The following is an 18,132-nucleotide window of genomic DNA, read 5'->3' as shown; positions in this document are numbered from 1 at the left end:
TATAATTAATGAAATCTACCTTCTATGCCTTCCCTTGAATCCCTGTTTCTTCCATTCTCTTAAGGACTATTTAATTAATCTTTAAAATAGATTCTTCTTTAGTCCCACTATTCTTTTTTTTTATTATTTAAAAGTAACTATTATCAAACACATACACATACAGAAATTAAAACCATTCAAAGAAGAACAATGCAAGGGGAAAAAAACTACAATAATATTCCAATACAGTCGAACTCATACAGAACAAAACTGAAAAGCACTAAAACATTTTTCCATATAACTTAAAAAAACATCTCAAGTACCAACAAGACACCAGAGGATGTGATTTGTTTCAGAAAGATCCCTAAAACCAACATTGAACAAATAGTGGTCTGGAAAAAACCCCTCCAGTTAGTTAGCGGACTCCACATAAGCCAAACCTCTCCCTAATTTATTTTTTTTTTTTATTTTTTATTTTTTTGGTATGGGGGATCAAACTCAGTTCCTTGCACCTGTGTAGTAGGTGGCAAAACCACTGAGCTAAATCCTGGACCCTCCCTATTTTAAATTTCAATACAGTCATAAGACACACGATGGAAATGCAATCCAAGAAATATGTCATTAGGCCATTTCATCCATGTGTATCCTTAATTACACTTTCAGTTTTTCACACTAGAGAAACTATTCGGTATTTACACGTGTGTGTCCTATTTATTTCACTTAAGAGGATGGCCTCAATATGCATCCATTTAGCTATAAATGTCTCTAGTTTCTGGTTCTTTACGGCTGAGTAGTACTCCATTTTATTTTTTAAAAAACCACACCTTCTTTATCCAGTTTCCAGTTGATGGGCACTTGGGTTCTTTCCAAGTTTTAGCTATTACAAACTGTGCCACTATAAGCATGGGTGCACATGTACTGCTGTGGTATGATTCTTTTAATTCTTTTGGGAAGATACCCAGCAGGAGGATAGCTGGGTCGAATGGGACCTCTAGCCCTAGTTCTTTGAGGTATCTCCATACTGATTTCCACAGTGGTTGCACCAGTCTGCACTTGCACCAGCAATGGAGAAGGGTTTCTTTCTCCCCACATCCCCTCCAGCATTTGTTATTGGATGATTTCTTTATAACAGCCATTCTTTCTGGGATGAGGTGGAATCTCAGTGTTGTTTTCATCTGCATCTCTCAAATAACCAGTGATGTTGAACATTTTTTCATGTTTTTATTTGCTGCTTTTACTTAGTCCCAATATTCTTTGTTTTCTTACCCTGACTTAATTTCCCTTATGCTTATTACTACCTGACATTATTAGGTTCTTTTCACTTTTAAAATTTAAGTTTCATGAGAGCAAGGCCCCAGGATGTACCAAATAAATGCATTTCTCAGTTCCCATTTAGAGTCATTGAAAGGAATGTTTGTGACACCCGCCTCCTTCCTTTGACTATAGGTTAGCAGTATTGTTTATTTTATTTTTAAAGATTTATATTAATTGATAAATACTGCTATTTCACATTGCATAAAATTACATAAGGCCGTGTAATATAGTGGGTATAACAGTAACATGGGAGGTATCCCTGAGTTCTGAGCTGTGCAGTACTCTACCTACAGAGGACATAGATGAATAGATAAAGTTGGCCTGTGGCATATGATACTGTTTCCAACAAGACTCAGCTTCCATGATATCTTGTTCAGCAACCCATCTAAGACCTGAGTTATGCAGGAGGGTGGAATATTCTAGTATTAGATTGAGCTGGGCTTTGTTACACAGTCAGTTCTGGTATAACGATGATATATATGTCATATGCAAGATTGTGCAGCAGAAGTTACAGGGTACGTGTAATGGCCTGCACCTGTACTTGAAACAACTTGAGAGGCTAAGAGAAGAGAATCACTTGAGCCTACAAATTTGAGACCAGTCTGGGCAACATAGTGAGATCCCATCTCAATAATAACAAAAGGATCTCTCACACACATGTAATCATACAAACAGGGAAACTTTAAAAAAAAACAAAAACCACATGGGCAAAATGGTATTGGGGTACAAGACTCAGAGCTCGTCAGTGACCCAAGCAAAGGAACCTGATAAAAATAGCAGTTTTTGCACATGTTAAATGGTGAAGAAATACTAAACACTGCAGCAAATAGCAATTTATCTTGAAAAAAGACCTCAAATTTGCTTGTAAAAGAGGACAGTGAAGGCTGGGTTTGGTGGCACACGCCTGTGATCCCATTACTAAGTAGGCTGAGGATGGAGGATTGCCCCAAGTTTGAGGCCAGCTTGAACTCATAGTGAGTTCAAGGTCAGCCTGACTACAAAGTGAGACTCTGTCTCAAACAAAAAAAGTGGACAGTGAAATGAAAGGTTGCAATTTATATTCAATTTGGCACAGTATTCTGTATTCACCTATTTCCTGTGGATGAAATTGAAACATAAGCAAATAGTAAATTAGTGTTAAATTCATAATAATCCTTTTGGAACAAATCTGCATGTGGTGTAACAGAACTGATTATATTTCTCTCTTTTTCCCTAGATGATATGCCAGTGGCACCTGCAGGCAGACATGCTTCAAATGAGTTCTTAGTGTGTGGAGGGTACGTTTATATATATTTTATTTTAAAAAAATTTTCATATTTTATTTTTGTGTGTTTATAGAACTTTTGTTCTTGATTTAGTATTTTGTTGTTTCACACTTCATCATTTTTTAAAGAGAAACTTTTGTGATCAGAAACACATAAAATCTACCCTTTTAGTCACTTCTAAGTTTATAGTTCAGTAGTGTTACATATATTCACATTGTTGGGCAACCATTCTCCAGGATTTTGTTATCATTTTGCACAATTGAAACTCTGTATTTAGTAAGTAATTCTTCCCCACTTTCCCCTCCCACAAAGGCTCTGGTGACTCCCAGACTATTCTGTTTTTGTGAGTTTGACTACTTCATATATCTCATGTAAATCAAATCATAGTGGTTTTTTTTGATAGACTTATGTCACTTACTATAATGTCCTCAAGGTTCATCTATGTTGTAGCATGTGGTAGTTTTTCTTTCCTTTTCCTTTTCCCCTTTCTTTTCCAAGCCTTTCCTTCATGGGACTGAGCATTGGACTGAGCTACATTGGCACCCTTTTCTACTGTATCTTGAGACAGGGTCTTGCTCAAAAACAAAAAACAGAATGGGCTCAAACTTTGGATTCTCCCTGCCTTGGGAAAGTGCTGGGATTACAGACGTGTGGCATTGAGTCTGGTTTTCCTTCTGGTTTTACTTTTCAAAGAAGGTCTTAATCCCTCCTTGCCCTGCACTCTAGGGATTGAAAGCAGGGTCTTCTCACACTGTCAAGCACTCCACCAATGAGCCACTGAGCTATATTCCCAGCTTTAAAAAATTTATTTGGAGATAATTTCTTGCTAAATTGGCCTTCGATTTGTGATCTTCCTGCCTTGCCCTCCTGAATAGCTGGGATGTGCTACCATGCCTGCTTCCTTCCTCTTTTATTTTTGAGGCAGGGCCTCGCTTTGTAATTCAGGCTGGCCCTAAACTCACTCTGTAGCCTAGGCTGGCCTCGAACTCATGATGATCCTCTTGCTTCAGACTCCCAAGTGCTGAAATGTCAGGCATGTGCCTCCACGCCCGGCTTGTTTTTTTTTTTTTGGCACAGGGTCTCACTGTTTAGTTCAGGCTGACCTTGGACTCATTATGTAGCCCAGGCTGGCCTGGAACCCGTGGCAATCCTGCTTCAGCTTCAGTGCTGGGATTATAGCCCTGTGCCACCACACCTGGCTCTTTCTCACTTTTGAAGGGCAATTTTGATAAATATAGTAATCTTATTTACAGTTTTTCTCTGTCAGTGTTTTGACTGTACTATTTCATGCCCTTTTGGCATGCAAGATTTGTGCTGAGAAATCTTGTGATAATCTTATGGGAGCTCTTACATATGTAATGAATTCACTTTTTTCTTGTTGCTTTTAAGATTTTCTTTTTGTTTTTGACTTTTGACAGTTTGATTATAATGTGTCTCATTGTGAGTCTCTGGGTTTATCCTAGTTAGAATTTCTTGAGCTTCTTGAATTTGTATGTCAGGTTTTTTCCCAGATTTGGAGAGTTTTCTACCATTAATTATTCAAATCTGCTCTTTTTCTCTTTTTCCGGTACCTCTGTAATACATATGGGTCACCTTGATGGTAGCCCATAAGTCACTTCAGCTGTCTTCACTTTTCTTAATTCTACTTTGGGGGTAGGTGCTGGGGATTCAATCTTGCTTATTTAAGCACATGCTTTATCACTGTTACCTATGCCTCCAAGCTCAATTGTATTTGCATTTTGTCCATCTGACAATGACTTCAAATGGCCTGTGTTCAAGTTTACCTTTTTTTTTTTTTACCTGATCCAATCTGCTGTTGAAATTGCTAGTCAGCTTCTTGATTTAGTTTTTATATTTTCCAGCTCCAGAACTTCCATTTTAAAAGACTATTTCTGTCTCCTTGTTGATAAGTCTAATTTCATGCATCATTTTCCTGATTTTGTTAGTTGTTTGCCAGTGTTTTTTAATTCACTGGGTAACTTTGGAACAATTTATATATTTTCTGGGCTGATCATAGATTTTTTTTTTTTTGTATTTTGAGACAGGGTCTTAAAAGTTCAGGGTGGTCTCAAATCACTACCCTCCTGCCTTAGCCTCTTGAGTGCTGAGACTGTAGGAATATACCACCATGCCCAGCTCATGGATCTGTTTTTTTAGGATTGGTTTTGGGAGCTATTTTTGTTCCTTTGTTGAATCATGTTTTCCTGTTTGTTTTTATGCCTTGTGATCTTTTGTTTAAAATTGGACATTTGAAAGAAACAACTACCTCTCTTTTGTCTTGGGCTGGCTTCATGAAAGGGAACATGTTTATCAGTCAGCCTGGCTAGAGGTTCTAGGACTTTTCCTACGTTTTCTGGGGTGTGTTTTCTTTGAGGTCGTGAATGTGCTTTTATCCTAGTGTATATAGATCTCTACTTTTCCTCCTTCCTTTTTCCTCCTCTTCCCCTGCTCCATTTTCCTCTCCTCCCCTCCTCTTTCCTCCTCTCTCTGTCTCCCTGCCCTGTCCCCTCCCTGCTGGGGATTTTCGCAGAACCTTATGCATGTTAGGCAAATACTATATACTATGAACTACATCCCCAATCCCTATATAGGTGTTTCTGTTTTTCTCTCTTTTTTTTTTTTGGTATTGGGGATCGAACTCGGGTCCTTGCCCTTGCGCAGCAGGCAGCGAAACCACTGAGCTAAATCCCTGGCAGTTTTTCTCTTTTGTCTTAGGATCTTTTGGTTCCAGGTTTGCTATATTCCTCTGCCCTTGATCTCTTGCTCCCTAGTGCTTGCCTTCAGAACTAGAGCCTACTGCTGTAACACATGATGGAGGTTGTTTCTATTTTACTGGCCTTTAAAGTGTTGTGTCAGTCTTCTTTTTAAATGCTCTGAGGCAGGCAAGTCAGCAACTGGTTTTTCAGGCAGACCCAAGGTAAACCAGAATGCTGGGAAAGAGCCAGGATTTGGATGGCCTAGGTCAAACAAAATTTGAATTCTCTTACCTTCCTTAGTGCTGTCTTTACTCTTGTTTATGCATTCATTGGGGTGTAGCCACCTCTTGATTAATTTCTAGTGTTCCCAGAAGGATATTTTGGGGCACATATTGCTGTTAACTTAGTATTTCCTTAAAAAAATGAGGACCTGTAAAGGTATAGGTTCCTAGTTCTCTGTTTTACTAACAGCGTGCATTAGCATTCTTTTTAACATATTTTAAGCAAACTATGTAGCCAGACTATGAAGAATGATAACATCATTAGTTGTATAGTCACCCTTCAATTCTGTTAAATCTTTTTTTTTTTTTTTTTTTTGTACCAGGGATTGAATTTGGGTCCTTGCGCTTGCGAGGCAGGTGGTAGAACTACTGAGCTAAATTCCCGGCCCCTGTTAAATCATTTTTAACATTTTTGCCTGTAATAGTTTTAAATGAAATAAAAATATCAAAGTCAGTTGAAACCATTCAAATGCAAACATGTATGTGTGTATATGTACGTACTATCTGTAAGTATTATGTAATATTTTTGTATGTTTTACATTAGTGGCCTCATAATGTCATTTTCTTTTGTCTTTTCAATACTGCGGATTGAACTAGGACTGCTTTGTCACTGAGCTACATCTCTAGCCCTTTTTATTTATTTTGAGACACTGTCGTACTAAGTTCCCCAGACGGGTGTTGAATTTGCAATCTTTTGCCTCAGCCTCTGGAGTGGTAGCATTATAGGTGTGTGGTATGGTGCCTGCGTATTTTATTTTCAAAACAGCATGTGCGCACACATACACACACACACACACACACACACACACACACACACACACACGTCCCCCCAGCCACTCAACAAAGAAGATTTAGAATCCTAAATGAGATTTTAAACGTCATGGTTTACAGTGGTGAAATCAGGCCAACTAGGCAAGTCTTAGTGACTTAGTGAGACACTGTCTCAAAAAATAAAAAAAGAGTTGGGGATATAGCTTAGTGACAAGGCCCTGGATTCAATCCCCAGTACTGCAGGAAAAAAAAAATTTTTTTTTAATGTATTCCAGGGCACCCCTTGAATAGCAGTGATGCATTGAGATCTGTTGTTACACAGTTTAGGAACCAGGAGGCAAATCAAATTTTATACAGACTTGTTTTCCGCCTTTCTTTGAGGATAGAAAATTCAAATATAGGAACACCGTCCTTGTCAGCTTTGTGTCATTGTGACCAAATACCTAAGATAAACAACTTAAAAGAGAACAGATTTATTTTGGCTCATAGTTTCAGAGGTTTCAGTCCATGGTCACTCAGGTTCATTGTTTCTAAGCCTGTTCTGAAACAGAAATCAGAGAGGGTATGACAGCAGAGCAGCTCAGTTCATGCTACCCAGGAGCAAGAGGGAAAGAGTAGAGATGAAGGGGGTGGGGGGGTGTCAAGGACAAGATATAGTCTCGTTTTACCTAGTCTTTCATTTGTTCTTTAGATAATTTGTCTTTCAGCATTTGAGGGAGTACATAAATGACATGTGGGGGGCTTGGGGAGATGGGATAAAATAAAATTTATTTAAAAATTAATAAATGACATGTAATTGTGCTGTGGTCAGACTCTTTAGTCTTAGTATTCCATGCATATCAGACATGATGGTTCAAATAGAACATCTAAACTGCAGGACCTAATGGAGGAAAGGAGAACACGTTAAGAGACTTGCAACATACATAGACCTTTTCTCTCCACATCTTGGGGCCAGGAGGTTGAGTGATGGTTGGATATTGGTGTTCATATAAAGCTAGACAGAAAAATGGCAACAGTGGTCTTAGCTAGCTAAAGGTCCAGGAAAGATTTCCTTTCATTTTTTTTTTTTTTTTTTTCTTTGGTACCTGGAATCGAATTTGGGACCTTGAGCTCGTGAGGCAGGTGGAGGAACCACTGAGCTAAATCCCTGGCCAGAAGACTTACTTACTTTCTTTTTTTTTTTTGGTATGGGGGATCAAACTCGGGACTTGGTGCTTGTGTGGCAGGCTCCAGAACCACTGAGCTAAATCCCCAGCCCCTTACTTTCATCTTTTTAATTAATATGGTTTTTTTTACTGACATGTAGAAATTGTCCTTCTTTTCTTTTCTTTTTCTTTCTTTTTTTTTTTTTTTTTGTGCTGGGGATCGAACTCGGGACCTTACTCTTGCGAGGCAGGCGCCAGAACCACTGAGCTAAATCCCTGGGCCCTTATTTTCTTGACATACAGCATGGCATTTTTTTTTTCCTGGTACTGGGAATTGAACTCAGGACCTTGCACTTGCCAGCCAGGTGTGGTGCCACTGAGGTAAGTCCCTGGCCTTTTTTCTTTTTTAAGGACCTTGTGCTTTCCAGGCAGGCACTGTGCCACTGAGCTAAATCCCCAGCCCTTTTCTTTTCTTTTCTCTTGGTACTAGGAACCGAACTCAGGGCCTTGTGATTGCACGGCTGGCTTGATGCCACTGAGCGAAATTAAATCCCTGGCCTATGGCATTTAAGTACATGTATGTAATGTATATTGGTATTTCTGTCACCTCAGAGCTATATTATTTGTATTAGAATCATTAAAAATCTTGCATAATAGCTTTTTCTGTTTGTTTGAGACAGGGTCTCACAGTGTAGCCCAGGCTGGCCTCAAACTCATGGTTATCCTGCCTCAGCCTTCTGAGTGCTGGGATTACAGATGTGCACACTTGGCTCATATTAGCTGTTTTTGAAATAATTGTCAACCATAGTTATCTTGCTGTGCTATATGGAGGAAGAATATACCATTGTGTATATATACCACATTTCTATTTGACATACTGATTTCAGTTCCTTTGGCTATATATTCAGTAATGGGATTGCTGGAGATCTATGGTAGTTCTGTTTTCAGATTTTTGAGGGACCTCCATTCAGTTTCCCTTAATAGCCATATTAATTTAATTTCCACCAGTAATTTAGGAGAGTTCTTTCTCAAAATTCTCACCAACATTTGTTATTTTTTGTCTTTTTGATATACCTGTTCTAATTAGATTAAGATGTTATCTCACTTTTTATTTTTGCATTACTGAGATTGAAAGGCATTACCTTGTGCTTGCAAGGCAGGCGCAGTGGCACTGAGCTAAATCCCAGGCCCTATCTCACTGGTTTTGATTTGCATTTCCCTGATGATTAGTGATGCTGAGCATTTTTTCACATGCTTGTCTGCCTTTTAGATACTTCTTTTGAGAAATATCTAATCAACTTTCTCCCATTTTCTAATTGGATTATTTAGGGGTATTGTTCTTATTTAGTTTTTTGAATTCCTTGTGTGTCCTGGAAAGAGGAGAGAGACTTCCATTGCTGAATAAACCTGCTTTGCAGGGCCTATGTGGTGACTGAGACAATTTATAGTACACCAGCCATGGCTATTCATCTCTTGATATGCTAATTGGGGGTGGAACCAGAATCTTTAGAGAAGTCAACTGGGATTCAGTGAGAGAGGTGCTTTGAATTTTGAGGTTGTTAAATTTTCTTCTTAGGGTAACTATGCAGGTTCTTTCTTTTTTTTTTCTATTGGGGATTGAACTCAGGACCTTGTACTTTTCGAGGCAGGCACCGTTCCACTGAGCTAAATCCCCAACTTTTTTTTTTTTTTTTGGTTTTTGAGACAGGGTTTCCCTTTTGTTCACGCTGGCCCTAAACTCAATACTATGTAGTCCAGGCTAGCCTTGAATTCGCAGTGATTCTTGTGCCTCTGCCTCCTGAATGCTGGGATTTCAGGTATGTGCCACCATACCCGGCCCATCTATGCAGCTTCTTAACTTTGTTTGGAGATTAACAACTATGGGGAAAATATTAGAACTTATCATATGTAAGTTAAAAAAAATCCTGGATGTATTTCATTGCGGACCAAATATTCAGCAACTTTTTATTTACTCCTTAAGTTGAAGTAGTAGAAAGATGGCACTTGTTCATTCCTCTTCTAAAAGCTGATGGCTGTGCTGGTTGCTCTCTTCTTAAGGAATTTAGCCTCTCAGGCCTGTTAATGTTAATACACTGGCTTGCAGGCACCTGAGCTTCTGAAGCTGTTTTAGTTTTGAATGGTAGGTTTGTTCTTTTTTTTGTTAGTTATTTTCTATTTTTAGAATGCAGATAAACCTCAAAATGAGATGGATAGATATTAAATATTAAATACCATGTTTAAAGATACTTAATAGAAATATTAAAATGAAAAATAGATCTCTGTTAGAGAATGGAATTTCAATTGACTGTAAACAGCTGGGCACCAACTACAGTGTAGTTGAATAATAAAAGCTTCCTTATATCCAGAGAAATCAAGATAGTTGTTGCCTTTGTTTCTTTGGCTCCAAGGAGTTAAGTACTTTCAATTCTCTTGGCCTTTTCTTTGTGGTTCTAAGGTAGCTCTACTGAAGCTCCAGCAAGATTCTGGGCAGGAAGAAGAAAGAATGAATAGAAGACTTCCACTTACATGTCCTTGGCTAAGAAAGACATATACTTACTCTTGGCTACAAAGCATTCTGGAATATGATATAATTTCACTATATGTCACTATCATCATTAAATTCTGAGTTGTTAGTGAGAAGTAATGGGTAGTAGACATTGAAAAACAACTAACATCCTTGCTACAGATGAGATTTTTATTTAAATGTAGCATATTCCAGTGGTTGAAAAGCTCTAAAGTAATACTTTAGAAGATATTATAGGGTTTATTTGAATAACTAATCATGTGATCTCTTTATATCTATTATAATTGAGAAAAAATTATTTAGAATTATAGAAGGGTAGAAGAAAATCATCTTAAGGCCCAATATTGTCCCTAGTATGTTTCAGGATGTATTTTAAAATGAATTTAAAGTCAGGCTGGGGATTTAGCTCAGTGGTTCCGGTGCCTGCCTTGCAAGTGCAAAGTCCCAAAGTTCAATCCCTCGTACAAAAAGAAAAAAGAGTTGAAAGTTGTCTACTTTTTTTTTTTTAAGTACCGGGATCAAACTCAGGACCCTGTGCTTGAGAGGCAGACGTAGCACCACTGAGCTAAATCCCCAGCCCAGGACATACTATTTCCGAATTTTTGAAAAGCAAGGAAATAATGTGGTCTACAGATTAGCTGTGCACTTTGACAGTTGCACAGTTGTTTTCAGCTTTCATGAAGTGAGAGTTCCTTCAGAATTGCACTGCATTCATGAGTTATAAACATTCCAGAGATCTTTTTTTAAAATATATATATATATATATATATATATATATATATATATATATATATATATATATATATTTGGTACCGGGGATCAAACTCAGGTCCTTGTGCTTGTGGGGCAGGCAGCGGAACCACTGAGCTCAAGCCCCAGCCCATTCCAGAGATCTTTGCTTTTGAACTTCCTGTTCTTTTTACCCAGTATATTTTCCTAGAAATATTTTTTGCTCTCATATAGTGAATAGCAGAATGTGAGTGGGTGAATAGTCCTGTTGACCTGTGCACTTTTCCTCTTGTAGAGATACTGTTTCTCGGGTTATCGATAATTTCTAGTCTTCAGTCTAAACGCCAGGAGGAGCTATTTAGGTGACAGATGTGATTTCTTTGGTTTTATATATATTTTTTAACAAGATTATTTCTCGATCACATTCAGAAGTGATCATTTGGTGCTTTCTAGAGTATTTCCTATCACTGACGAGGTCACATGACAGAAAAGTGGCCTTACTGATATTTATTTCTTTTTTTAATAAATTGTGGTGGCAGGCAGTGTCCACCTACTGTGTCACCTCACAGCGAAACAGCCCCAATTCCAGTTCCTACTCAGATAAGGAATTATCAGCGCATTGAGCAGAATCTGACGTCTACTGCCGGCTCTAGTACAAATCCACATGGTTCTCCAAGGTAAGCTTATGTCTTAATTTTTAACCTTTTGTTACTGTTGTTGATACTATATATTATTGAAAGATCTGAAACTTTCAATCAAATGTGTGTGTATGTATGTGTGTTTGCACGTAAAGATGCATATATATATATCTACCCACAAGTATAATTACTTTTAAGAATTGAATAACTCGTTAAAAATGAAATACTAGAGGACAACCCATTTGGGGCCCCTCCTGTCTCTCAGGAGTTAACCCTATTTCCCATTCTTATTCCCTATTCCTATTCCCCATTCCTATTCCTGATTCCTATTACCCAATAAATTTTCCTAGTCTTGACTGGGCAGGGGATTTAGCTTAAGTGGCACTGTGCCTGCTTCGGAAGTGCAGGGTTTGATCCTCCATACCAAAAAAACAATCCTACCAGTTACAGCAGATTATTTACTTATTGTTTACTTCTTCCCCATCCTGAGACTCCATTAAAGATGGTAGATAGCAAAGAAATAGCAAAAGTATAAGTCCACAAACACAAGTAAAGTAAGAATAGATGTTCAGTGATTACAGATTTTCTTAAATGTTCCTGGAAAATAAAGAGGATGGAGGAAGGGTTCTAGCTTTAGCAAGTAGAGTTTCTGACAGAATGAGAATCATTGTGCCCACAGTAGCCCGAAAAAGACATAAATCAGAAAACTCGGGTAAAGTGGAGGAAGGAAATTGTAGTTCAACTTTTGGTAACTTGTTCTCTATGTATGTGTACATAGATACATATTCTATGTATACATAGTATTTGTGTATGAACTTTATATATATAAAGTAATTATTACAGTAGCAAAAGATGAGAAATAAGCCAAGTGCCCACCAGTAAGGGACTAATTTATTATAATTCATGTATGACAGTGGAATATTATATATTTTCCATTCCAAGAGTAAGGAAGCTATGTATTGAGGCAGAAAAATTTCCAAGATATGGTATAAAATTTAAAAAGCAGAGTGATTGACATTATGTCAGGCTGTGGTTCTCAGAGTATGGTCTGTGGATCCCTTCAGAGAGCCCATGAGGTCAAAACTTTTAATAATAATATGTCATCATTAGCTTTGTTCACTGCATTGATATATGTACTAATGGTGCATAAAGCAGAATCTACACCTGCTCATTTAAGAGCATGATCTCAAGGTGCATCCATTTAGCTAGAAATGTCTCAAGTTTATGCTTCTTTATGGGAGAGTAATATTCCATGATATATTTTAAAAACCACATCTTACTTATCCGTTCATCCGTTGATGGGCATTTGGGCTGTTTCCAAGATTTAGCCATTACAAATTGTGCTGCTGTAAACCCGGGTGTGTGTATATCATGAGGTAGGTTGCTTTTAATTCTTTCAGGAAGATACCAAAAATAGCTGAAGTAGCTGAAATATCCACACTGATTTCCGTAGTGGTTACACCAGTCTACACTCTCACCAACAGTGGAGAAGGATTCCTTTCCCTCCACAGCTCCACCAGCATTTATTGTTGGTTGATTTCTTGATAATAGCCATTCTTTTTGGAGTGAGATGGCATCAAATATATAATAGATATTGGAAAATAGGAAGAAAATGTTCAGATTGGAAAGGGAATGGGGAGGGGAAGGAAAAACAGAATGGAAGGGAAAAAAATGGGAACAAAGCTTTTGTAAATGAGGAGAAGAGAGACTTGAGCAGAACGAGTTGGGGCAGAAAGAATTGAGACACATTACGAACAGTTATAGATTCCCCACGATGAATGTAATCATTATGTATATCTAAAATGTACCAATAAAATTTTTTAAAAACCCTGCTCATTCCTTAGGATGAGTCAAAGTGGTAACACCCAATTGTGCTATTGATCTTTGTGTTCTTGACCACCGCATTACTGTCAATACTAAGGAATACCTTTGACAAAACAATCAAAACTCTCTGTGAAAATTATAATCCTTGAGTAGAACATACACATAAAACATTTTGCTTTATTTTAGAGTGGTTACCTTAGAAAAAACACTGGAATGATTTAGTTGTGAGCTGTATTAGCACTTTTTTAAGTAACCTATTTTTTTTGGTACCGGGGATCGAACTCGGGTCCTTGCACTTACAAAGCAGGCAGTGGAACCACTGAGCTAAATCCCCAGCCCTAGGCACTTTTTTAATAGACTCCCTCTTTTTACTTTAGGGAAGAACTGAGAAATGATGGCGAGAGTGTCTAGCAACCATTTTTTTGAAAATGAACTAAATTTTGCTACTTTGAGCTGGGTAAGGTCAGGCAAGCCTGTAATCCCAGCTCACGAGGCTGAGGCAGGAGGATTGCTGTGAGTTCAAGGCCAGCCTGGGTTACATAGTGAGACCCTGTCTCCAATAAAAAAGGGCTGAGGATGATTTAGCTCAGTGGCACCGTGCCTGCCTTGCAAGTGCAAGGTCCTGAGTTTGATCCCAGGTACCAAAAAAACTCCCCCCAAAACCCAAAACTGCTACTTTGAGGAAAACAAGTAAATGTCAGTGATGAATATGAGCTTTCAAGCAAAAAAAATGAGAATATGGGGAAATTTGTATTCACCACTGTGATCTTGACACCTTCTCTTAATGTCTTGTCAAACATTTCTGTCAAGATTGACAGGTGAACACTTTGGTATAAATGTGACTTTTTGCTGTTGTATAATGTATCAGTATTTGGAATATCTGCATAACTCAGTGAATCAGTATTACCCAAATAATGTTAAAAATGCACAAATTGTAAGATACTTTGCAGAAGAATGGATTTTACTCATATAACAGTATAAAAATTTATAGTGCAGTTGCAGATCCATCGCTCCAAACTGACCCTTTAGAAACCACCACTTGCTGAGATTTTGCTTTGTGTATCAAAGAAAAGTGTCACAGATATCTGAAAGGGCTATCAAAATATTCTTTGATATTTCAGTACGTATCTATGTAAAGCTGGCGTATTTTTCTATATTTGACCCAAAAGAGTATATTTTATAACAGATTGAATACAGGAGCAGTTTTGAGAATCCAGCTGTCTTAAGTGAGATGTTAGAGATTTGCAAAAATGTAAAATAATACTATGATTCTTATTTTGTTTTTTTCAGGGAAAATATGCTTATTTTTCATATTCTCCTGTTAAATTTAATATGTTTATTATTTTTAATGAATTTTTTAAAGTTCTCATTTTAATTTCAAATACAGTAAGTATCAGTAGATAATGTTGTATAAACAGAAATTCTCTGGAGTCTTTAGTAATGTTTGAGAGTATAAAGGGCAAAAAAAAAAAAGAGTATAAAGGGGGAAAAAAAAAGACTATAAAGGGGACCTAACACAAATTGAAAGTAAGTAATATACATCATCTTTGGTGTTAAAACAAGATGAATATAATAACATGTATTCATTTTGGTTATACTGTATATGCATTAAGGGATTCTGGAATGCTATGCTAGAAACTAAAAATCGTGGTAATTTTTTGGTTTTTTTGAGGTGGGGTCTCCCTTTATAGTTCAGGCTGGCCCTGAACTCACTATGTAGCCCAGGCTGGCCTCAGACTCACACCGGTCCTCCTTCCTCAGTTTCCCTATTGCTGGGATTGCCTATAATCCCAGCTATACCTGTGCCTGTACCCACCACACCTGGCTCTGGTAGCTTTTTCCATTGTCTTTATTTATTTATTTTGTACTGGGGAATGAAGTGGGATCCTTGCACTTGCAAGGCAGTTGGCAGAACCACTGAGCTAAATCCCCAACCCTTCTGGTAGCTTTTTGAATAGGATTAGAGAAGTGTTGAGAATTAGAGAAGAGGTGACGGAGATTGTACTCTATGTCATTTTATGCTTTTATTTTTGGTACCAGGGATCAAACTCAGGACCTAGTGCCACTGAACTAAATCCCCAGCCCTATTTTATACTTTTTGTATTTGTTCCGTGTGACTGCTACACATTTTTAGAAAGTGTTTTTTTGTGGCATATAGTTAGGAAATTTCAGACAAAACAATCAAAAAATGGAAATCCTAGAACCTACCAGAGTAAAGAATTCTCCTTTTCTCACCAGGTCTGCAGTGGTACGAAGGTCTAACACCAGCCCCCTGGGCTTCCTCAGGCTGGGATCCTGCTCCCCGGCACCAGCAGACACAGTACAGACAGTTGGACGAAGACTCTCTACTGGGTCTTCCAGGCCTTACTCACCTTCCCCTTTGGGTAAGGAGAATTTAAAGCAGCTATTTTCAACCTTATTTTCACTATAACAAATCTGACGCGATGCACTCTTTTTAGGAACATGAGTTTACCATAGTAGTGATTCTGACCTGATTGGAGGGCATGACGCTTTCTTCTTACTTTATCCAACTCCTAACTCTCCTTTGAGAACCTCTGTATAAATCTGTTGGGATTGCTGTTGAAAATACAGTCAATAACTGGATCTTGTATATCAAAAGCACTCTCACTGGATTTGGGTTCTAACTGCAGAATCAGAGATCCTAGGTTAAAATGCATAGAGTGCCTTACCTGACTCATCACTCAGACGTCTAAAGATTAAAATACAAAAAGCCTTGGGTCACATTCATCAGAAGCCTTCCACCTCCACTAGGAATATAGTAGCAGCTTTGTTACAGATCTTCTCACTTCACTTAGAAATCATTCATGGTAACAAGGAGAACCCTTATGTAAACAGAAAAACCACAAACCACCCCTTCAGTGAAATTTAAGAGGCAGAGAAAATGCTTCAACTCAGAGTATGGGAAGCCAAAGCTACTAAGTCCATAGCATTAAATTTTTTTTTTGTACTGGAGATCGAACTCAGGACCTTGCGCTTTCAAGATAGGCAGCCAAACCATTGAGTTAAATCCCCGAACTTCATAGCATTTATGAGAAGCAGCATTGAGGTAATGGGAAAAACAGGTGGTGTGGAGGGGCCCTGGCTGCAGTCAGAACTGCTGGAGGAGAACTAAGGTGGAGAGCAAGATGCCTCAGAAGAAGGCAGGCAGAGCAGGGCTGCATATAACCATTCCCCAAGAGCCCTGTGATAGTAATTTTTTAAAAAAACACCAAAAGTCAGCTTAAATTTCCTCATCACTTCTTTTTTTCTCTGGTACCGGGGATTGAATTCAGGACCTTGAGCTTGTGAGGCAGGTGCAGCACCACTGAGCTAAATCCCCAGCCCCTCATCACTTCTTTTTTTAGCTAAAAAAAAAAAATCTTCAAACAAAATTTTGCCCCTTCCTCACCCCTGTAGCTGTCCCTAAGGTATACTTCAAAATCTTTGAAGATAAGATTTAAACCTTATATCTGCAGTCAAGAAAAATGCCTGTGGAGACCTGAAAACTATAGTGCAGTTCTAAGAATGTTTTAGTCAGGCTGCAGGAGTAGCCCTAAGCCCTGAGTTGACAGAGGAATTCCCTGACCTACTCCAACAGGCCTGAATTAGTCATTGGCTAGGAGCAGCCCCTGGGGAGGCCTAACCTCAGTACAAATAGGAATCCACAGGGACAGCAGCTGGGCTTTTGGTCAGTTGTGCTCTTCGGTTCCACAAGGCTCATGCATTTTGTTCAAACTCTTGTGCTTCTGTCTTACACATGCTTGTATAGGCATTGATTCATTTACATGGCCTTCTTTCCTTTTGATCCACTTATATACTTTTTAATCTTAGCATGCCCAATTCCTACATCATTGGTTCCATGTTAGTTCCAAACTAAAGCTTTACGACTTAAAATTTTGTAAGCTATTACAGTATATACTGAGCAGTTTGTGCATATGTTGCCTGTTTGCATCCTTCACTGGTTTTAAATAATTTCTTGTTCCTTTCTCCATCTTTTCTTTTATAGTTGGTACCATTCCTGAGCAGTTTAGTCAGTGCTGCTGTGGGCATCTTCAGGGCCATGAATCCAGGAGTAGAAACTCCTCAGGTAGGAAAATGTATTTGGTATTTTAATAATTTGAATTTCATTATGAATGGATTTAAGTTGTGTTTTTCTGGTCTTATCAGAAGAACTGAATTGATATGAAATATTTCCTCTGCTATCCTATTTTTTAGAATCTTGGTCTAATGTGTTTCTTTTTTGGGGGGAGGGGGGACTGGTGATTAAACTCAGAACCTTATGCTATTGAGGCAGGCACTGAGCCACTGAGCTACATCCCTGGCCCCCTAATGTGTTTCTGTGTGTCATATAGGTACTATCCCTTTTTACATATAAAATTACTTTATAAAAATATTCTTAGGAATGAAATAACAGGTAAATTTTGATTGTCACACATATAATGAAAATACAGAAAGTGAAATTTCATGACTTTGATAAATACATACTTTTTTTTTCTTTTTTTTGTACCAGGGATTGAACTTGGCACCTTGAGCTTTTGAGGCAGGCGCCAGAACCACTGAGCTGAATCCCTGGCCCGATAAATATATTTTTGATGTATTTTGTTTCAAATGATTTTCACATAAAATCTGGATGAAATAGGCAATAAAAATCCAGATAATTCCAGCAAAATTATTGTCTAAAATATTTACCTAGAAATCAATGGGTTAGGGTTAGAGGCTTGTCAAGTGTCTCAACTAATTTCCTTACTGCTCAGAATGCATTTTGTGTCTAGAGGCCTCTGATTTTAGAGACACTGCCATTTGGTATGTGCGTGACATAAAATTTGGCCTTCATACTCTTTATTTAAGCTGTTTTTATGCTGGTGAGCACCTTACAAATCTGAAGAAAGAAATGAATGAAGGCTATGAACTTTATTAATATTAAATATTAATTTCTTGCAGTTGAGGTACAAATTTCTATTAATTG

General features: G+C 38.0%; 1 protein-coding gene across 1 annotated transcript in view; it reads left to right on the top strand.

The window, feature by feature from the left end:
• Nucleotides 1–18,132, top strand: part of LOC101712848 (serine/threonine-protein kinase ULK2) — a 98,022-nt gene that overhangs the window by 41,302 nt on the left and 38,588 nt on the right. Inside the window, exons 14-17 of the mRNA XM_087203834.1 lie at nucleotides 2,510–2,570; nucleotides 11,244–11,381; nucleotides 15,405–15,550; nucleotides 17,173–17,253. Of these exons, the coding sequence (XP_087059960.1) occupies nucleotides 2,510–2,570; nucleotides 11,244–11,381; nucleotides 15,405–15,550; nucleotides 17,173–17,253 (426 nt within the window). The remainder of the gene's footprint in view (nucleotides 1–2,509; nucleotides 2,571–11,243; nucleotides 11,382–15,404; nucleotides 15,551–17,172; nucleotides 17,254–18,132) is intronic.

Source organism: Heterocephalus glaber, unplaced genomic scaffold (genome assembly GCF_053883595.1).
Source record: "Heterocephalus glaber isolate CG9 unplaced genomic scaffold, H.glaber_assembly_v1.0 deba00001811, whole genome shotgun sequence".
NCBI classification, from domain to species: Eukaryota; Metazoa; Chordata; class Mammalia; order Rodentia; family Bathyergidae; genus Heterocephalus; species Heterocephalus glaber.
This window is presented reverse-complemented; position numbering and strand designations above follow the sequence as displayed.